Consider the following 23,108-nt stretch of genomic DNA (forward strand, 5'->3'; position numbering starts at 1 on the left):
GGCGGCCAAATATTGTTACTACCATTCCGCATTCATAGGGGCAGCCAAATATCTCTAGCACGCCGGCGGCTAACAGCCCAAAACCGCCCCTGAGTGTGGCAGAATCGGTGGAATGACTCCCCAAAACGCCGAATAACTAGAAGCTTCATACCAGACATTGGACATGTTTACCCTATATCCCGAACCTGTTACTCTCCTGGACTTCATACCACTTACCTGCTGAGAGGGCATGGCTTCTTCAGGAAGAAGCTAGACGATTTTGGAATCACGGACATAGCGCACTGTAGATGCGGATAAGAAGAAACTTGGGAGCACTTGCTCTATGAATGTAATATCAATGAAGACATCCGTGGCCTGCTGTTTACAAAGCTCCACCCTTAGAAATCAGGACATAGTGCAGCAGAAAGAAGAAAATTATGAGGTTTTCATGCTTTTCACTCAAAATCTCTTCGCGAGGCAAAGACCATTTTCACCACCCCAAAACAAATTTCTCCTTTTGGACCACTGAATAGACAAAAAGAACACAACTAGCCATTAACGACCAGCTGAGTGACTCCAGGACTTGAACAAAAAAGGCAATGACAACCTACAGCAACTGAAAGACAAATAAGTCCTTACTGGATGCGACCAAACATTGGGACCTAGTTGTAGCTGGCTTGTCACATACAGTGACGCATCCTGGCCTCTTCCACGACAAGGACCACTACCTGGTGAGTCAAAGTGAAAGACCTAGATTGCAGCCTTGCTGCCAACTAACTAAATGGCGACCCAAGCCCAACATCTTGTCGGGTCTGCTTTATCTCCTTTTCCTCCCTGTCCCCTCCTCTCCCTACCAAACATACTTTCCCTCTGGTGTCTTAGGCAGACTGGTCAGTTGCATGAATTTGGTGCTTTGATATTTTGTCTTCAAAGTGGTTCAAAATCTTCTCTTCAGATTAAAATTGTGGCCATCGAGTTCTCTACGTGTTGATGAGTCTGTAGATGGTTTATTTGTGCCCAACTTCTAAGGCATTTCGAAAATATGGGTAATTTTAATTTCGGGCTGTGTGTCGTTGCTTTCAACAGGACACAGCGCTGAAATGCCATATAGGTTTGGCTGTTGTTAACATTGCAATTTTCTGTTGTGGATCACCTTGATATTGCTTATTTTAAAATTCGAGTGGTGTAGTGAACTATTCCTCAATAGTAATAGTGATTCATGTTATTATTTAGATGATTGGCTCACTACAAACTAGTTTCTGCGTAGCTGTAAATTTGGTGCTCTATAATTATGTACCTATGGAGGCAGCCATTGCTTCACCCCCCGTTGTAGTAAACAAAGGCCTTTGTTTGTCATCGTTGATCACGTGACCACCGCGACTGTCTGATTGGTGACACCAGCCTTGGTGCAGTAAGCCACTTTATTACTAACTCTAATCTCAAATAACAATTGGATACAATATTGTTGTGATCTAACTGATGGCGTCATAAATATAATAATTATAGCATAAATGCCTTAAATGTTATATAATTGGAATGAGCTGTATTATTGTCTATTGAAGATGTATTAAGAGTTGTCTAACTTATGTATTGTGCAACTCAATAACTTTAGTAATTATGTCTGACGAAAATTGCTCATCTTCCATGCGGGGATTTGACCAGGGGCGGTTTTAGGCATGGTTTTTATGGGCTGCAGCCCAGGGCCCCATTCAATCAAAGGGCCCCTTCGCTGTCAAAAATTAATAAAAACAATTTAAATTAAAAATTTAAGAAAAAATAAATTATACAAAATTTTTTCGTACCTAGATAAAGTTTAAATCGTTGGTTTGCAACACTATTGGATTTGAATAAAATATCAATGTTTTAAAAGACAGTAAATACGGCTCTGTCGGCAGTCGATAAAATGAAAATATACTTTGTCATTTGTCAATTATGCAAATAATGTGGCAACGTCGGAATGGGAGTGCAAGTTTAGTTCCTCTAAAGCGTAACTCTCACCGTTTGACATTTGAGGTTATGTATAGTACAGTATACAGTAGTTGAATATTAAATAGTCATTCGTTCGGTGAAGTGTACTCTTCACGCACTTCGTTTCTTCACTGGTAAGTATCGGCAAAGTTTACTAAATACTAAATAAATATAAGTTAAATCACTCTCCGGAAATCTTTTGCTGGCACGTAAATTCAATCGTTTTTTGCATTTCTCAAAATGAGCCATAATAAAAATAACTGGACACCTTTTATTTGAAGTAAGCGGTAGGCACTAGTATGCGGCGTAAGCTATAAGCTTGCCTACTTGACAATGACAATGTAAGATGTAAAATCCTACAAATTTAAAATAAAAATAATTGTTTTGCTAGAAGTAATGTTAAAGTTTGAAGAACACTAGATTTAGTGATGGGATAGTTTAAGCGTGAGAATTGAGAATAGTAGCAAAGTGGTAAACAAGTAATTCAAATAATATGATAGAGCAAACAGGGACAGCAGGACTAAGTAAAGGGGTGCCATTTGAGAACGGCCGTGAAGGGGTTAAGGAAGAGCAATAAGACGTGAAGTGGGATTATGCGAGGCGCCTTTGATCTGTTGGAGCCAAAACAGGAAATGAGTGGACGTCCGGTGTTTGCGTCAAATTAAAAACGGCGTCAGGCTGACTGAATTTTGGGTGTTGGGATACTTTTAGAGAGAAAGGTGTGAAACGAAAATGAGTGTTTTTGGAGGTTGCCGGTGGACATGAAAGGGTCATACTGCCTGTGAGAAAAAAATAAGAAAGTTCGAGAAAAGGGTTGGTTTGCGCAATAGGGAGACAGCTTGGGAGAATTGTATTGGCAAATGGAAAGGAACGTAAATTTAAACAGAGGGGAAGGATTAGTTGGGGGGAGGCGTGCCAAACTTGAGGGGAATAGTGAAGTTCGGGAAAAGAAAAATTGAGAGAAAAGAGCATTCTGTGTCTGACTACTGTGTGGTGTGGTCAAAGGGGAGAAAGGTCATGAGTGCGGATTGAAGTGGAGATAGGCGAGTTTGGTAATGTAGGCCCTTGTAAAGAGAATGAGCCAGGTATGTACACCTGTGAATATATCGTTTACACAAGAAGGTGCGTCAAAAGGAATTTCCAAAGATGACCTCCTTGAGGAAATATATGACAGGAACCTTGATCATATCACTAGACATGAAATTCAAAGTGAACTTAAAGTCAAGTACTCCACCAAATCCAGATCAGGTACTTGTTGCAACTGGGTAGTCGAACTCCCCCTGAAGATAGAGAAAATATTATCCCAACAACAACGAATATTTATTGGCTGGAGCTCTTGCCGGTTTAAGGAACACATACCTACCATCAAGTGCTTTAAATGCCTCCGATTCGGACACACATCCCATGTCTGTGCCCGACAAGACTTCACCTGTGGCCACTGTGCCGAACGCAGACAAACCTACAATTGTCCAAACAAAAATCGAGCCCCTAATTGCGTCAACTGCAAAAATGGATCCCAATCTCTCCGTCCGGGATGTCAAATGTCCAATCTATTTAAGGGTATTGAGAACCATCCAGAACAAAACCGACTATGGCTGTACACCATAATCGCCATTAAACCAACGTCCTCAAGATTCTCCAACTGAATGCCCAAAGAGCCAGAAATGTGGTTGAACAAATTAGAATGAAAATGGATATAGAAATTGATATCCTCTGTGCTCAAGAGACTTACACCCACAACGGACGGGCACAGGGCTACCCTCGAGCATATAGGATCATTGAGACAACCACAGATACTCCATGGGAAACCATCTTTATTAGGAATACTACAATTAGTCACGAAGATCGACTCCTTATGCACCCCCTTTGGTGTTTGTGCACACATTATCTGCCAACAAGGCTCTCTGCACTTAGTCTCGTACTGCCGACCACAAACTGATATTGCACCATATATTGAATATCTCCAGTCACTCATAACTCTCTTACCTTCCAGCAAAATCCTAGTAACGATGGATGCCAATTGTAGATCTCGCTTGTGACACAGCCGGGTGGATGGCCACGTAGTTTCCCAGAATGGACAGCAATATTTCCTTTCATCTTCTCCATTTGAGGTCCTTAACCAACCACATCACCTTTCTACCTTCAGCAATACCCTGTGGGAAAGCAACATTGATGTTACCCTTGCCACACGGTCCATAGCACAAAAGTTCTCATCATGGATGGTTCATGAGGCCTGGACCACCTCAGACCATGGGGCAATCTCCTTCCATCTATCTAGACAACTTGATAGTACTCCTCCCATATACCATGATATCATCAGATACTCCACCAAAACAGCTGATTGAATGCCTTCAAGGACAATATAAAATCAAAGCTACAAATGGATACATCCCAACTATTAGGAGCACCTCTTGTCCCTTGATGGTGCAGGGAACTAGAAAACCTAAGGCGCCAAGTCCACACTGCCAAAAAGCCTTCCAGAGAGCGAGGCACTCCTGGCCTCCTGCTGAGGTCCAGGCTCTACAGGGAGTATATAGAAGATATCGTAACGACTACACAAGCCCCATTCAGCAGAAAAAGAAAGTGTCTTGGCAGAATCTTGTGACAACTACTGGTAACACAGATCCTTGGGGGGTCGTTTATCGCATTGTTATGAACAAGCGGCAAAGGGGAGAGATGTTAAATGGAACCTGACTCCCGATGGCAATCCAACACACACACATGGGCTCAATCCATGAATATTCTGAATGCCCTACTTCAGACTGATGCGTCCCGTCAATGAACAAAAGCAAATTAAACAAGACAACCATGCCTTCTCCAACATAAAATAGAACCTCCTCTCAGCTGAGGAAATGAACAAAGCACTTGACAGAACAAAAATAAATAAATGCCCTGGTCATAATATTGAGGCTGAGGTCATCAAGAAAGCAGCAACACATCTCCCGAACCACCTATTAGCACTGTTCAACAAATGCCTTGCGAATGAATTTTCCCTGATTCTTGGAAATAGGCGACTCATCCTAAGGTCTAGATAAACATCCTACTCTACCCGAATTTTACCACCCCCATTGCTCTTCTCCCGGTCTTGGGCAAGGTAATGGAGCGGCTGCTTCAATCCAGATTATCCACCTACTACCAGACAGCCAACTTAGACTCTCCAAAGCAGTATGGCTTTAAGCCAGGATGCTCCACTGAAGATGCTATGAACAATCTCCTCAACACAGCAAACTCAACCACAGAAAAATATCTACTGGCTATCTCCACTGACTTTGATGGTGCCTTCGATTCCATATGGTGACCCAGCATTGTCAGGTTATGTCAACTCAATATTCCACTCAACCTCTACCGCTGTCTCTAGAACTACCTCTTCAACCGCTCAGTAACAGTTCAAACAAAATTTCAAAAAACCTCCCGACCAGTTTTTAGAGGGTGTCACAGGGCTCAGTTCTTGGACCCTACTTCTGGAACTTAATACTAGATGAATTTCTTATGGATCTAGGTCCTGTGGACTGCATGGCCTATGCAGATGACCTCATCCTCCTTTTCAAAGCTAATTCTAAAACTCAGCTTGAGCAAATTGCCTCCCCTGCCTTAACGATCCTCCAAAATTGGGCAAACAACCACAAGTTACTCATCTCTGGGGAAAAAACGAAGACTACCCCCCTCAAAGGATCCTTGGACATAAGAAGACCGCCCCAAATTAAAATCTCTGGGCAGACATTGCAACTCAAAACAGAACTACAATATCTAGGAGTAACCTCCAACTCCCGATTAACATTCTTACCTCATCTTAATTACCTCTCCAACAAAATACATCATTATATTGCCATGATCGTAAGAATTAGCAGAACAGACGGGTTTGAAGACGACTCTCATGCTACTTTACTAAACCATCTTCTTACCAGCTGCACATATATGGCTGCACCATAGCTGTGTGCTATGGTGCAGCCATATATGGTTCCCTCGTGCTATCATTGCATGTAATAAAGCAAAGCTACATAAAATTCAATGCAATATCTTACTCACCGTGACTAGAGCTTGCCGCACAGTCAGTAATCCTGCCCTGCAGGTCTTAGCAGGTACTCTTCCTCTGGACCTGGAGGTTATTTGTAGCGGCCTTGCATAACGCATAAAGAGAGGAATTCCCAACACCATTCTGGATATAACAATCGATCTAGCTGATCCAAAAAACGAAATGAAACATATACTCTAAGCTTTTCCAGCATTGGCAAAGATCTTGGGGGCAAACAGCCAAAGGTGAAACAACTAAAAGATTTCTCCCACAAGTTATGATAACTGCACCAAAACCGCCTCCGTGGTACTCACCAGGTCTTCACATCTCGTTCTTCCTCACTGGTCATGGATCGTTTCGGGCCAAGCTGCATGCCCTGGGTCTCACCGATACTCCTCTCTGCACATGCAGTTACAATGAAGACTGGATTCACCTCATGTATAATTGCACTCTTTATGATTTACCCAGAAGTCTCCTAATTACCAGAACTGGAAATATACCCAGTGGGCAGGAACATCTCTACATAATTGACGAAATAAAATACAAAGCCTTCACTAGTTTTGCCCAGACTGTATTTGAAACACGTCAAATTCACCTACAGCAAACTGTTCAGCCACCCCCATCTTATAATGAACTCAAAACTCAATTCACAGAACATATCCTGTATGGAATCAAAGAAAACACCAATAGGATATTGATCTTTATCCTGACCTAAGGAATCTCTCGACGTTCACAAAGGAAACTATCTTACAAACCCACCAACCCAAAAAGGACTTTTCTACAATAGACACAAGAACTCCAAGCAATCCTTGTGCTTCATGAATCCATGTGCCTCCTCTCATCCCCTCACCTAAGAGATTATCCAAGTCCTCTATCTAGTGTGGGACACTGCTCATTGCCTACAAGTCACACTTGGCTAAAGAAGATTAAATTGCTGCCACTGGGCCCTTGCCCAATGTGGGACCCATTTACTTGCTGGCACCTCTTCTCTTCGATGTGTAGGACAATATCTGATTTTCCTACTTGTGTTGGAACTCACATAAATACTCCTCTGGGAGTGGGACTGGCATTTGACCTTTCAAATGCAGGGTGATGCTTAGGCAACCTGACTTTGTGGGTCACTTGACCTCACAATCTTTTCTCTTCTTCCTGAGGTAGGGTGGGCTCCCCCAAAGTGCGAGCCCACCCTACCCCGCCCTCTTTCTTCTACCTACCTTCTTTCTTCTCCTAAATCTCTCACCCCTTCTCCTATTTCAAAAAAGAAATTATTTTTTTTGGCCCTCCCTGGGAAGCTTAGGCTAACCCCAGGGTCGGCCAGCCAGAGTTCTCTTCGCACTTACCTGGTCCGCCTCCCAGTGCCAGTGACGGTAACTAGCAGTCTGTGGTGTTCCACAGACCCTAGGCTAAGCGGCCAGATGAACAACATAACCCGCACTAAGCAAACATGAACATACACTAACATATGCTATCTGGCCTTGACAGTACTGTCTTACTTCACAAGAGATTCAAATGCGGAGTTGTGCGAAAGCACCGGTGCCGCTTGTCAAAAAAAACACTATGTCACACTATGTCAAGAGTGCCCCAGAAGTGAAAGTAAGCCTGTCAGCCTCAAAAGAAAACCAGAGTGCCCCCAGCAGTCTCGAAGGAAAACCGGAGGGCCCACGAAACTGAAGTAAGCCTGTCAGGCGTGCGGGAAACCTGAACACAAGGACATTGGAAGTAGCGGCAATGTCGGAAAGTAAGTCTGTTTCTTTATTGAATCCTGAACTCAAGGACTCATAACTTAGCTCTGTAAGCCATTAAGTGATAGTCCTTGTAAAAGAAAGGAACATTCCTGTTGTTAATGATTATGAATACATGTAAGCGTAGTTCAGGAGTAGTAAAATCAAAGTAATAATGTAAAGGAATTAGCAAAGAAATTTTATTTATAAGGTAGTACTGTAAGGATAGGTTAACCTATGTCATTAAATTAGGCCAAGTGCCAAACAAGGTAATATATCAGATGAGGTGCAAAGAGAAATAAGTTTTATTAATAGATAAACCTCGTGAGTAAAGAGGGATAACTAAGATGATAACTAGGGTGGCTAGGATATTAATTAAGGAAGAATGGGTGACCTATAAGGAATGTTATTGAGATAAGAGGGTACCGGACGTAATACGTTTTATGTGTGAGAGGCTAAAACAAAGATTCTAAAGGAGCAATAAGAGCTGAAGTAAATATTATTGATGTAAGAGAAAGAAAGAAAAAAAAATTGGTAAGGTAAGAGAATCATTGAGTAATCATTGTGGAGTCAATTTTATGTAAAATACAACTTATACAAACTGATGTTAATAATTCTCATATTGAGAATAACTGAGAAGAGAGAGAGAGAGAGAGAGAGAGAGAGAGAGAGAGAGAGAGAGAGAGAGAGAGAGAGAGAGAGAGAGAGAGAGTGTAGTTTATTGTAGCATGGTTTACATACGTAATGAAATTAGGAAGCTTGTATGTAATTATTTGTTTCTTTTATGTAAATGCTGTATTTATGTAAATGTTGTATACTCATTAACAGTTTGTTAAATTTTGTAAACAAAATGTGTGGCTTTAATGTTCTGCTAACAACAGCTTTACCACCCTAAAAATTGTAGTCAGATTTGATTGTGTGGGGGTGATAAAGAGGTCAACAGGGTGCTCGGCAAATTGCAAATTTTTAGATAGTTAATAAGAAATTTTTTTAAGTAAATAATAAAAATAATATAATAAAAAATAACATAAAAAATAACCCCCCTCCCACAACAATAACCTAATATAGTGGTGGATTGTTTTTTTGGGTTTTTTTTAAATTTTCTTTTCAGATTAAATAAATACCTAAAAAAATATGTCTGGTAGAAAATATAAAAGCGGAGCTGAAAAACGAAAAATACAATTAAATAGGGAAAAAGAAAGAAGTAAATGTGCCAAAATTTAAATTTTTTTGTATTGGAAAATAAAAATGAGAATCTAAACGATATAGGTACAGTCATAAGTAATACAAAATGTATATAACAATAAAGAAGAATTACTAGAACTAGAATTACAACCCAGAACCTCTAAAAACAATGTTGACGTTGACGGACATTCAGTACCAGACAAAAATATACAAGATCTAGACGACGACCAGTTCTCTGAAGTCTCTGTTGCTGTTTTGCAAGAAGATAGTGATAAAGAGGCAGAAGAAGCTTTAGAAAATGCAGAGTTGCTTGCTAAATATGTTGACGTAGGTTTGTCGCCTACACAGTTAAATGATAATTTTATTAATCACCGTCTCTCACGTGAAACGACTTATTTCCAAAATAAAGATCCAAAAAATATATATCCAGTTTCAATAAGGAATGACAAAGAACAAAACAGATCATTTTCAAATAAGTACTTTACGAAAAAAATAAAAAATGCTCAATTACTGGAAAGATCTTGGTTGCGCTATTCTACCAGTATGAGAAGTGGTTTTTGTCTCGTCTGCAAACTTTTCCCTAGTCCCTTCTCAATATACAACTGGATTCTCTGACTGGAAACACATAGGACCTTGTTTAGAAAGTCACAAAAATTCTAATGAAATCATTGTTAGTATGGTTAACACGTAAAGAAAACAAGTCTCTTATTAATAAGCAGTTGCAGGAGCAACTAAGAAGAGATACGGAATATTACCACAATGTCCTAAAATGTGTTATTGCAGTGGTGAAATATTTAAGTGTAAGCGGCTTAGCATTCAGAGGTCACGAGGAAATATTTGGCTCTTCGCACAATGGTAATTTTATGGGGGCTCTGGAATTCCTAGCAGAGTTTGATCCATTCATGTGCAAACATATCCAACGAGAACTGCGACCAAAGCCTTTCACTTCGTACTCATAAAAACAGTTTATGAACAAATAATAGAGATTATGGGAAAACAAGTAATAAAAAGAATTATAGCTGAAATAAATAGTGACGATGCAAAGTACTACTCAATTGTGGTGGCAAACTCAAGTAAAGGACATTCTTATCGAAACTAAAGAACTAAAATGGTCTTGGGCAGGACACATAGCTCGGAGACATGATGACAGATGGACTAAGAAAATAACAAAATGGTACCCAAGAGGAGCTATAAGAAAACCTGGAAGACAAAGGCAGAGATGGATAGATGAAATTCATGAGTTTGTGGGTAGTAAATGGATGGCCAGTGCTCAAAACAGAAGGAACTGGAATGTTGCTGGAGAGGCCTTCATCCTGCAGTGGATTGAAAATGACTGATGATGATGTGCTGCGCATTCCCTAAATTTAGTTGGTGGGGAAGCGGTTAAAGTTGCGACTCAAATTGTGAACTTTTTTGGAATAGTGCAACAAATATGTTTTCTTTTCTGCAACTACCTGTAGGCGGGAGCTTCTAAATCGTGAAACAAAACTAAAATTTTCGATAAAAAGTTTAAGCCAGACGAGATGGTCTTATCACTAAGATGCTGTTAGAGCTTTAAAAAATAGTTACAGCGATATCATGGACATAATAAAAACCTTTAGTGACAATATGGATGAGAAACTTGATTTTCGAAGAGAGGCACAGAATTTATATAATAATTTGGCGAAACTTGAAATCGCATTTTTTTTAACTGTTTTTTGGGAAGAAATTTCAGAGAGATTAAATTTAGTTAACAAAAAAGTGCAGACCCGAGGCATAGACATATGTGAGGTTAGAAATTAATTACGTCACTGGAAGCTTTCGTGAGCAACATACGAAGAACAATCAGATCAGAAACTAAACGAATACAGGAGACAGCCAAAAAATTAAGTACTAGTGTGGAAAAAGAATACAGTGATTTAAAAAAGACTTATTACTTCAAAAGTTTCGGATAAATCTACAGAGAAAGTTTTGCTAAATGGAGCAGAAAAATTTAAACGGGATACGCTAAACGTTGCATTAGATAAGTTCATTATGGATTTTTAGAGAAGAGGCCATGTCTATGGGGAATTTAGCAAAAGATTCAAATTTTTAATCGATTTGCAAGACATTAATATCGAAAATGACTTGGAAAATGCACGTAATGTTGTTGATTATTATTCGGATGACATAGACGAGCATTTAGTAAGTGAATGCATTCAGTTAAAATCATACTTACAGACTAAGCCAGACTCATGCGGTGATATATTCAAGCTAATTTATGAAAAGAAACTTGTCAATGTTTTTCCGAATTGCTACACAATCTTAAAAATTTTTTTGGCGTTGCCAATCACTAGCTGTGAGGCGGAGTTTTTTTTATTTTTTTATGTGAACCCCAAACACGAGAGGTATTAGAACCTATAGTACTTAGTACCGTGCTTGGGTTGGAGGTTGAGAAGACGAAAGAAGATATTTGTTGACATTGGACTTGAACTTCTGTAGATTGTAATTTTCAGGAAATACGTATGAAGGAAGGTTGTTCCAGAAAACGGCAGTTGAATGAATAAATGAGGAAGATGAAAAGTTGGTTCTGTGGGTTTGAACTTGGGCAGTAAATGGATGTTGGCTGGTGGCGGCACGTGTTCGGACTGTTCTGAAAGAGAGAGCGGGAATTATAGAAGCCAATTCAGAAGAACAGTGCCCATGGAAGTATCTGTAAAAGAGGCATGCAGCAGAAACAGTGCGTCTATGAGAAAGCGAGTGGAGAGACTCTGTTAGAGATGAATGATTAATTAACCTAACTGCCCTCTTCTGAATGGAATCAAGAAGCCTGAGAGAGGTTTTGGGGGCACCACCCCAAATGTGGGAACAATATTCCATGGTAGGGCGGATTTGCGATTTATACAGAGTGAGCAGCTGTTTGGAAGAAAAGTAACGCTGAGAGCGAAAGAGAAAACCAAGTTTTTTAGATGCAGAGGAAGCAATATTTGCAATGTGCTTGTGCCAAGAGAGATTAGAAGTCAGGGTAATCCCCAAAACAGATATATCCTTTTGCCTAAAAATTGGAGTGTCACTAAAGATAAGCATACGAGCAGAAGAATCCTTTTTGCGAGATATAAGACAAGACTGAGTTTTAGAAGGGTTCAAATCAACTAAGTTGTCTTTGCCCCACTGGAGAATTACCTGAAGATCAGCATTTAAGGAATTGGTAGCAGATTTTCGAGAAGTTGAAGCTGATTAAGCAGGACAGGATTTCTCAAAACGGAAAGTTGAATGCAATGTGCTATCATCGGCAAAACTATGGATAGGATTTCCAGTCAATGGAAGGTCATTGATATACAAGAGGAAAAGAGTGGGGGACAGAACTGAACCTTGGGGGACACCGGCATTAGTGAAGAAGTTAGAAGACAGAGAGCCATCTACCATCAGTGAGCGATCAGAGAGAAAACTGGATAACCAATTACTAAAAACAGTTGGCAAACCATAAGATGGAAGCTTGTTTAGAAGACCTTTATGCCAAACACGATCAAAAGCCTTTGAGACGTCAAGAGCAACTACTTGTGTTTCACCGAACCTTTCCACTGAAGTAGTCCATAAATGGGTAACATAAGCCAGGATATCACCAGTGGATCGACACTGACAGAATCCATACTGGAGATCGTTGATCAGACGGAAGGTTTCTAGGTAGTTTAAGAGTTGGCAGTTAATAGATTTCTCCATTACTTTAGAAAGAGTAGAAGTAATTGCAAATGAGACGATAATTGGATGGGAGGGATTTGTCACCCTTTTTAGGAACTGGCTGGATATGAGCAAATTTCCAAGCAGAAGGAAAAACACCTTTGGAATAAGAAAGTGAAAAAAGGCAGAAAAGAATAGGAGTAAGTTCAGGAGCACAGGTTTTGAAAACAAGTGGAGAAATACCATCAGGACCTGGAGCTTTCTTAGCATCAAGATTCATCAAAATCCTTCTGATATCCTTTTGACGGAAGACCACAGGAGGCATTGAATGGACCGTGTTGGGAATGGTGGGAGGTGTTTTACCAAGTTCATTAATACATGAGCTGGAAGAAAAATGGGATGCTGGCAGGTCAGCTTTATCCTTGGCTGAAGTGACAACAGAACCATCTGGTTTGGACAGAGGTGGAAGCAGAGATGGGCAAAAGTTGCGGCCAATAGTTTTGGCAAATGACCAGAATGCTCGGCTACCATTAGGGCAAGAAGCAAGATTTCTACTCTTAGCCTGTTCAAACTCTAGTTTGGACTGATTAATAACTGCTTTACAATTGTTGCGAGCTTTGGTTTAGGCAGAAAATGAAACTGAAGAATTAGAAACAAGCCAATTACGATATGCAACATTCTTCTCTTGAACAGCCTTAGCACATTTATTGGAAAACCAAGGTTTAGATAAAGGACGAGATTTTAAAGTGGAGTGTGGGATAAAGGATTCCATTCCTGCAGGAATAATTTCACTGACATGATCTGAGCAAACGTTGACATCAGAAGTTTTGAAACAGTAATCAGACCAAGGAAAAGAAGAAAAGAAGTCATGCAGGTCATCCCATTTTGCATTCTTGTAATGCCAAACAACACGAGGTTGGGAATAGCCATGAGATAAAGGTTGCATTGGAGAAGAGACAATCACCAAGTTGTGATCTGAAGTGCCTAAAGGACCTCTTACTTCGACCGTGTACTTAGAAGGGTTGTTTGTGAAAAAAAGATCAAGCGTATTGGCTGTATGATTCGGATTGTCCGGTATTCTTGTAGGTAAATGAACAATTTGTCCTAGGTCATTAGTAATTGCAAAAGCCTCAGCATCTCGACCTGCTGTGTCGGTGTGACTAGAAAACGGAAGCCAGCTGGAGTTGTGAACATTAAAATCACCAAGGAAAATTACCTCACTGTTAGGAAAGTTGGACTGGAGAAAGTCAAGTTGCAACGAGAGGACATCAAAGAGCTCCAAGTGATTAGTGGAGTTGGGAGAACGGTAGAGACAGATGAATTTGACACAATGAGGTAGAGAGATTTTAAGCCAGAGAAGATCAAAGTGGGGAGATTCCAAATTGCCAAGTCTCTGACAGGGAATATCAGAACAGACATATGCACAAGTACCACCTTTGAGGCGAAAGGAATCATACAGTGAATAATTTGGGCATCTGAGATGAGCAGTAGTTGAATCAACCGATAACTGAGATTCTGTCAGAAAAAGTACATGTGGTTTGGCAGACTGCAAGTGGAAATGGACATCGTTTAGATTAGAATTGGGACCACGTATATTTGTGAAATGAATTAGGAAGTCCTTGGGAGGTTTAGATCTTTTCACAGATAAGCTTGTTCTATTAGTTTGACAATTCATGGTGTATTCAATAGTCAGAAAAAGTGGGTGGGACATGCTGTATGAAGTAATGAAATTTTTGGATATGGCATACATGTGGTAAGAATATACCCAGATGCTTGACATAACGTGGCCTCGACAATGCTCCCCGCATACACACTACTCGGACTCCCTCCAGTCACTATCTGGCAGAGTAGAGGTAGCAAGATTATACACTAGCTGATCCGGAAACCTCCTAGAGAGTTACCAATAGGTTCGGTCCGGTGTAGTAACTAGCGGCCGGCCTGCGAAAACCATTTTAGAGCTGTACCCTCGAAATGAAGGAATATTGGATCTCGCCACGACGTTCATCATAACCTCAAAAGTCATCAATCATACTGCATGATGGAAGAGATAGGGAAGGGTTGACCGGAACTTAGCTCTAGAGACTAAATATGGGTTCCACCACTTCAAGCCTCCAATAAGCAAAGTGGTGGTATTTCGCCGGTTGATGAGAGTCATCTACCACCTAGTACTGCCTGGTAACATAGAGAGGCGGCGTGCCTCCATGTGGTGTGGGCGCCACACCTCGACCCCTGCTTACGTTGGTTCACACCTGGGTGGTCACCCACCATGTGCTTGTGCATGGAGGTTATACCCAGGATTACTAACAGTCCCACCATCGTGAAGGTGCAAGCAGAGGATTTGGCTGTCACAGACCGTCCGGACTTCGCCGAAATTGGGTCCACTTGACTTGAGTGTCACCCGAATATCAGTTCCATCAGCGTTTTAGACTCCCAGGTAGCAAGTACAGCTTGTCTGGCATATCTGAGAGAATGTCTGTGACAACCTCAAGGACCACATTTTTAATACATTAAAGTGATCCTTCTCCAGGATGTTCTATATAGAAAACAAATATAGGACAACAATGACGAATGAAAGATTAAATTATTTATCAATTCTTTCCATAAACTGTGATTTAACCAAAGAATTACAATGTGATGATCAAATAAAAGAATTTGCAGCGGAAAAATGCAGAAGAGTTACTCTTTAAATGTCTTTAATGTATTAAAAATACTTATATAACTCCTAGAATGTTTTATTTATTTTATTTTTAAGAGTAAGTATTATTTTTGTTTTTTTTCTTAGTCTTTATTCTTGACTTGAGAATTTGTTGTTTCGTTTCTTTGCTTGTTACTAAAAGTAATATCTAATACATTCTATTTTTTATTTATGTTTGATGTTTGTTATGTATACAAAACCTTATTTCATTAAAACTGTATATAAAAGTTGTATCCAAGTGCATCAAATAAAATAAAGTTCTTCAACGTCTGCTGCATATAATTTTTCCTATTTAAAAAAGGGTAAAAAAAAAGAGTTTTTCGACAAAATGGCGAATGAGTCACCAGAACTAACCCAACATGCCCTAGTTTCCTTCTAATGGAAAATAATTCTCTTCCTACATAGCACAAATGGTGGAGGACTTTCTTCACAGCGAGGATATTTCCTGAAGGCATACCGGCAAACTTTTACAGTTTTCCCTGAAGATTACTGTAAATTATGTATATTTTACAGAAAGTTTGTGCTTTGGCATTTTGCAAAACTAAGCTGAATTTGTTAGCTTAGTACAAAATTTCTCAAAAATATTTGCCAGCGACAAGACTTAAATAGAGAAGTTCCCAAAAATATGGCTACCATTATGGGAGGAGGGGGGTTATTAATTTTTTTAATTGTAATGTAATAACTATACTTCCAATGATTAAAGCTTTTGGCTCAAATAACCAAATAATATTTTATTATCATGCTGTCAGTTTATAATAAATTAAACAGCCTTTAAAGTTAAATCTGAATGTTTTATACATCCACAGATTTACTTATTTTATTTTCTAGAATTTAAAAGTTTTTCACTGTTTTTATTTTTTTCTAGAAATCAAGCAAACCAGTACACAATAGAAAAGATGATCAATGGTCTAATGATCAAAAAAATATAATAATAAATAAATAAAAACAAATCAATAACAATGTTATTATACACAAATACACGTACTTCCATTAGTATGATTTATTAACTAATTTAAGTAACTTAATTATAACATCTTTGCATTTTTGTCTACAATCTATCCTAATCTGAAGGTAAAAATCCTTTTAATCATTTTTATTTCATGAATGAAATTTACTGCAGATACTTCCTTACTGTGCTCTAATTTTTCATGGGTGGAGGTGGGTTTAAATAAATTAAACCTGACTGGTATGCCTGCAAAAATAAAATATTTCATTATTTTTAGTATTATATATACATTTTTTTTTCAGTTACAGAAAACAAAATTAATTAAAGGTAGAACTGTAGTAAGTAAAAAAAAAAAAAAAAAAGACTTCAATGACACACACACAACTTCCATTTCGTTGTTTTTTTTTTTTTTTTTTCTTTTACATACACTGCATGTGTTTCCATCCCTCCACCCATTCTTACCCATCTGGATGTCACCTTACTATTTTTCCAAAATTTTTAAACTATAATGTAGTGAAATTTCTATTCTCATTTCATTCCAGGCACATATTAGCATTAGTAGAGGGATATGATGCAAGAAAACAAGCTTATATAGCGTCAGCCAAAAAAAAAAAAAACCTTCTCATTTCACTCATCCATTCACTCCAAAATTTTGTCTAGTTCAGCCTTGAATTTATTTAAGCTGTGGACTTCCACAACGACAGATGGAAGTTTGTGCCAGCAATCAACCACTCGCTGGCTAAAGGCAAATTTCCACTCATCTATTCTACAATTGTCTTTAATCAATTTGAATTTATGCCCCCTCAGGTGCAGAATCTGAGCAAGAGGAAGAACCCCATCAGCACTGAGCTCGCTCTAACCATTCAAGGCCTTATACACCTCAATCAGGTGCCTAGTTTTCAGACACGGCAATCTGCAGAATTTAAGCCAGGTTACTGCTCCCCATATGCAGAGGCAAAGAGCACTTCCACCACCCTGAAACAAATTTCAGACTTTGGACCACCGAATAGACACAAAGAACACAAGTGGCCATTGACGACCAGCTGAGTGACTACAGGACTTGAACACAAGAGGCGGTGACAACCTACAGCAACTGAAAGACAATCGAGTCGTTAATGGATGCGACAAAACACTGGGACCTAGATGTAGCTGGCCTGTCACGTGCAGGTGACGCATCCTGGACTCTGCCGAGACTAAGGGTAGAAACACACTATTATCACATCACGTGAATCTCGTCATATCCCTGTCACAGAGTAGTACTCTGTGGTCCCTGTTTAGTGTAAAACGCGAAGTCAGTCAGAGAAGAAGCCTCGTCACTGTAACATACGGTGGCCACATTAAAAATTTGATCTCGAGGTACTCATGCTTATGTTTAGGGTATTCATTCCTCGTTTAGGGGTACTCACAGAAAACCGAACAATTTTAATAGCAACCATTTTATTTCTATATTTTGTTGATTTTGACAAGTTCATGGAATGCAAAATTAGTCAAATTTAAATAAAATTAACCGAATTATAGCCCGCGGTTTAATTCGGAAAATTTTATTGCAAAAGTTATAAACACTAAAGGAAACTTTTATAAATATTAACACCAAATGTTTTACATAATTGTTTATGATACACATTCAATAAACCTGATTTATTTTATTAAAAAGAAAATATTTACCTAGCATTTGAGCAAATTTTCTTTAACAGTCTTTCATTTTTTAGTACATAATGCGTAAAATTCTTTACATTGCATATTGTGATTGGTTTCCTGCAACAGTTCTCCTTCAACATTCTTTAGGGCTAATTTATTTCTATCCTTTTTCCATGCGTTAAACATTGAGCTAAATACTTGCTCACTCAATGCATCTGAGTGAGGCAAAGCAAAAACAAAATTAATATTTTTTTCTATATTAATATTTAATATATGTACTTCGTACGCATTTAAAATTTTTATCCAAACATCTGTGGTATTTTTGAGGTCTTTTGTCTCAATATTTCTACAGAATGATTTCAACAGAACACATTCTTAATACAGCAAATCGATATTGGTAATTTTAAATAAAAAAAGTTTGTTGCCTGAGCCTTAAACCATTACAACAAAATAAAAAAGAAGTCACGTAGAAAGTAAAAGGTTACAAAGTAAGCATAATATGAATATTCTACAACCCTCTTTGTAAATAGGATAGAATGTCGTATTTGTGTCTTTAATTAAGGGTGCATTTCACAAACTTTATCGTCAGTTAATTCTTTCTTCCTAAATAACCATTTCAACAGGGTGTTTTATGGTTTCTGCTTTTTTCAAATGTTAAAAAAGGGGTATATTGGAAATTTTATTATACTTCCAAAAGGGGTACATCTGGCACCTGTAACGTTGTATATGTGTCATTCTCTTTGAGGAAAGCTGAAGCGAAATTAATTGCCACAGTTCATCCTCCTCTTCAGATTTTGAAGATTTAGAATATGCATGCGCTTTTCTTATAGCCGAGAAAACAAAAGAGTGCACAATGGATAGACGATATCAACTGGAAGAGAACAGAAAAATGCAAATTCCATCATTTACTTCAGGACTTTTTTTTTTTATGTGAACCCCAAACACGAGGTATTAGAACCTATAGTACTTAGTACCGTGCTTGGGTTGGAGGTTGAGAAGACAAAAAAAGATATTTGTTGACATTACAATCAACAGAAGTTCAAGTGCAATTTTCAGGAAATACGTATGAAGGAAGGTTGTTCCAGAAAACGGCACTTGAATGAATAAATGAGGAAGATGACAAGTTGGTTCTGTGGGTTTGAAGTTGGACAGTAAATAGATGTTGGCTGGTGGTGGCATGTGTTCGGACTGTTTTGAATGAGAGAGCAGGAATTATAGAAGCCAATTCAGAAGAACAGTGCCCGTGGAAGTATCTGTAGAAGAGGCATGCAGCAGAAACAGTACGTCTATGAGATAAATTTCTGTTTATACTCCAGCACGACAACCAAGTCAGTAGAGTTTACAATAAATCGTCAGTACAAATATTTATCGTATTTAGTAGTCACGGGCTTCAACCCGGTCCACTCAAGAAATGCGTGCTATGCACTCTCGCTCCTGACCACTCGGCTACGTCTATGAGAAAGCGAGTGGAGAGACTCTGTTAGAGATGAATCATTAATTAACCTAACTGCCCTCTTCTGAATGGAATCAAGAAGCCTGAGAGAGGTTTTGGGGGCACCACCCCAGATGTGGGAACAATATTCCATGGCAGGGCGGATTTGCGATTTATACAGAGTGAGCAGCTGTTTGGAAGAAAAGTAACGCTGAGAGCGAAAGAGAAAACCAAGTTTTTTTGATGCAGAGGAAGCAATATTTGTAATGTGCTTGTACCAAGAGAGATTAGAAGTCAGGGTAATCCCCAAAAGAGATATATCATTTTGCCTAGAAATCGGAGTGTCACTAAAGATAAGCATACGAGCAGAAGAATCCTTTTTGCGAGATATAAGACAAGACTGAGTTTAAGAAGGGTTGAAATCAACTAAGTTGTCTTTGCCCCACTGGAGAATTACCTGAAGATCGGCATTTAAGGAATTGGTAGCAGATTTTCAAGAAGTTGAAGCTGATTGGACAGGACAAGGTTTCTCAAAATGGAAAGTGGAATGCAATGTGCTATCATCGGCAAAACTATGGATAGGATTTCCAGTCAATGGAAGAAGATCATTAATATACAAGAGGAAAAGAGTGGGGGAAAGAACTGAACCTTGGGGGAAACCGGCATTAGTGAAGAAGTTAGAAGACAGAGAGCCATCTACCATCACCCTCAGTGAGCGATCAGAGAGAAAACTGGATAACCAATTACTAAAAACAGTTGGCAAACCATAAGATGGAAGCTTGTTTAGAAGACCTTTATGCCAAACACAATCGAAACCCTTTGAGATGTCAAGAGCAACTACTTGTGTTTCACCGAACCTTTCTATTGAATTAGTCCATAAATGGGTAACATAAGCCAGAATATCACCAGTGGATCGACACTGCCTGAATCCATACTGGCGATCGTTGATCAGACAGAAGGTTTCTAGGTAGTTTAAGAGTTGGCGGTTAATTGATTTCTCCATTACTTTAGAAAGAGCAGAAGTAATTGCAATGGGACGATAATTGGATGGGAGGGATTTGTTACCCTTTTTAGGAACTGGCTGGATATGAGCAAATTTCCAAGCAGAAGGAAAAACACCTTTGGAATAAGAAAGTGAAAAAAGGCAGAAAAGAATAGGAGTAAGTTCAGGAGCACAGGTTTTGAGAACAAGTAGAGAAATACCATCAGGACCTGGAGCTTTCTTAGCATCAAGATTCATCAAAATCCTTCTGATATCCTTTTGACGGAAGACCACAGGAGGCATTGAATGGAGCGTGTTGGGAATGGTGGGAGGTGTTTTACCAAGATCATTAATACATGAGCTGGAAGAAAAACGGGATGCTAGCAGGTCAGCTTTATCCTTGGCTGAAGTGACAACAGAGCCATCTGGTTTGGACAGAGGTGGGAGCAGAGATGGGCAAAAGTTGCGGCCAATAGCTTTGGCAAGAGACCAGAATGCTCGGCTACCATTTCGGCAAGAAGCAAGTTTTCTACTCTTAGCCTGTTCAAACTCTAGTTTGGACTGATTAATAACTGCTTTACAATTGTTGCAAGCTTTGGTGTAGGCAGAAAATGAAACTGAAGAATTAGAAACAAGCCAATTATTATATGCAATATTCTTCTCTTGAACAGCCTTAGCACATTTATTGGAAAACCAAAGTTTAGATAAAGGACGAGATTTTAAAGTGGAGTGTGGGATAAAGGATTCCATTCCTGCAAGAATAATTTCACTGACACGGTCTGCGCAAACGTTGACATCAGAAAAGAAGAAATGAAGTCTCGCAGGTCATCCCATTTTGTATTCTTGTAATGCCAAACAACACGAGGTTGGGAATAGCCATGAGATAAAGGTTCCATTGGAGAAGAGACAATCACCAAGTTGTGATCTGAAGTGCCTAAAGGACCTCTCACTTCGACCGTGTACTTAAAAGGGTTGTTTGTGAGAAAAAGACCAAGCGTATTGGCTGTATGATTAGGATTGTCCGGTATTCTTGTAGGTAAATAAACAATCTGTGCTAGGTCATTAGTAATTGCAAAAGCCTCAGCATCTCGACCTGCTGGGTCGGTGTGACTAGAAAACGGAAGCCAGCTGGAGTTGTGAACATTAAAATCACCAAGGAAAATTAACTCACTGTTAGGAAAGTTGGACTGGAGAAAGTCAAGTTGCAAAGAGAGGAAGTCAAAGAGCTCCAAGTGATTAGTGGAGTTGGGAGAACGGTAGAGACGGCATCTGAGATGAGCAGTAGTTGAATCAACTGATAACTGAGATTCTGTCAGAAAAAGTACTTGGGGTTTGGCAGACTGCAAGTGGAAATGGACATCGTTGAGATTAGAATTGAGACCACGTATATTTGTGAAATGAATTAGGAAGTGTTTGGGAGGTTTAGATCTTTTCTCAGATAAACTTGCTCTATTAATTTGACAATTCAGTGTATTCAATAGTAAGAAAAAGTGGGGCGGGGGACATGCTGTATGAAGTAATGAAATTTTTGGATATGGCATACACGTGGCAAGAATATACCCAGATCCTTGACATAACGTGGCCTCGTCAATGCTCCCCGCATACACACTACTCGGACTCCCTCCAGTCACTAACTGGCAGAGTAGAGGTAGCAAGATTATACACTAGCTGATCTGGAAGCCTCTTAGAGAGTTACCAATAGGTTCGGTCCGGTGTACTAACTAGCGGCCGGCCTGCGAACACCGTTTTAGAGCTGTACCCTCGAAATGTAAGGAATATTGTATCTCGCCACGACGTTCATCATAAGCTGAAAAGTCATCAATCATACTGCATGATGGAAGAGATAGGGAAGGGTTGACCAGAACTTAGCTCTGGAGACTAAATATTCATCGACGTTCATCATAACCTCAAAAGTCATCAATCATACTGCATGATGGAAGAGATAGGGAAGGGTTGACCGGAACTTAGCTCTGGAGACTAAATATGGGTTCCACCACTTCAAGCCTCCAATAAGCAAAGTGGTGGTATTTCACCAGTTGAGAATCATCTACCACCTAGTACTGCCTGGTAACATAGAGGGGCGGCGTTCCTCCATGTGGTGTGGGCGCCACACCTCGACCCCTGCTTACGTTGGTTCACACCTGGGTGGTCACCCACCATGTACTAGTGCATGGAGGTTATACCCAGGATTACTAACAGTCCCACCATCGTGAAGGTGCAAGCAGAGGATTTGGATGTCACAGACCGTCCGGACTTCGTTGAAATTGGGTCCACTTGACTTGAGTGTCACCCGAATATCAGTTCCATCAGCGTTTTAGACTCCCAGGTAGCAAGTACAGCTTGTCTGGCATACCTGAGAGAATGTCTGTGACAACCTCAATTACTTTGCATTTGTCAATGTTAAACTTCAGTTGCCACCTCTCAGCCCATCTGCTCAACCTTTTCTAGATTCTGTTACAATAGGTGCAGTAGCATACCATCCTTACTGTCATTAACAACCCTACCAACCTTCGTATCGAATGTAAATTTGGACACTAAGCCTGATATACCTTCATCATTGATAAATACAGACAACAACAATGGGCCCAACACAGACCTCTGGGGAACTCCACTAATAACATTAGTCCATGAAGAGCAGTGTCCATTGATTACCACTCTCTGCTCCCTCCCTCCCACTCAACCATTCTTTTATCCATTGTAGCAATTTTCCCTTTATGCTATACTACTCCAGCCTGTATAGTAGTCTTTCATGTACAACAGAATTAAAAGCTTCCCTAAAATCCAAGTATGACATCAAAATTATTTTTTGCAACCAGCTTCCCTGCAGCCACATAGCAGCATCCAATCGAACTGGCCAGGCAAGACCTCCCCCCAACAAACACATGCTGTGTCTGAACTATAACTGCAGTCGTGT

The 23,108-nt window shown here is 39.6% G+C and overlaps 1 protein-coding gene across 1 annotated transcript in view; it reads right to left on the minus strand.

The window, feature by feature from the left end:
- Positions 1 to 16,181: 16,181 nt before the first annotated feature.
- COX7B (Cytochrome c oxidase subunit 7B) overlaps positions 16,182 to 23,108 on the minus strand; it is a 47,920-nt gene continuing 40,993 nt past the window's right edge. The window contains exon 3 of the mRNA XM_090373389.1: positions 16,182 to 16,388. Coding sequence (XP_090229515.1) covers positions 16,335 to 16,388 — 54 coding nt within the window. The 3' untranslated portion in view covers positions 16,182 to 16,334. The remainder of the gene's footprint in view (positions 16,389 to 23,108) is intronic.

Source organism: Mastigoproctus giganteus, chromosome 5 (assembly GCF_048544385.1).
Source record: "Mastigoproctus giganteus isolate SK-2022 chromosome 5, ASM4854438v1, whole genome shotgun sequence".
Lineage (NCBI taxonomy): Eukaryota > Metazoa > Arthropoda > Arachnida > Uropygi > Thelyphonidae > Mastigoproctus > Mastigoproctus giganteus.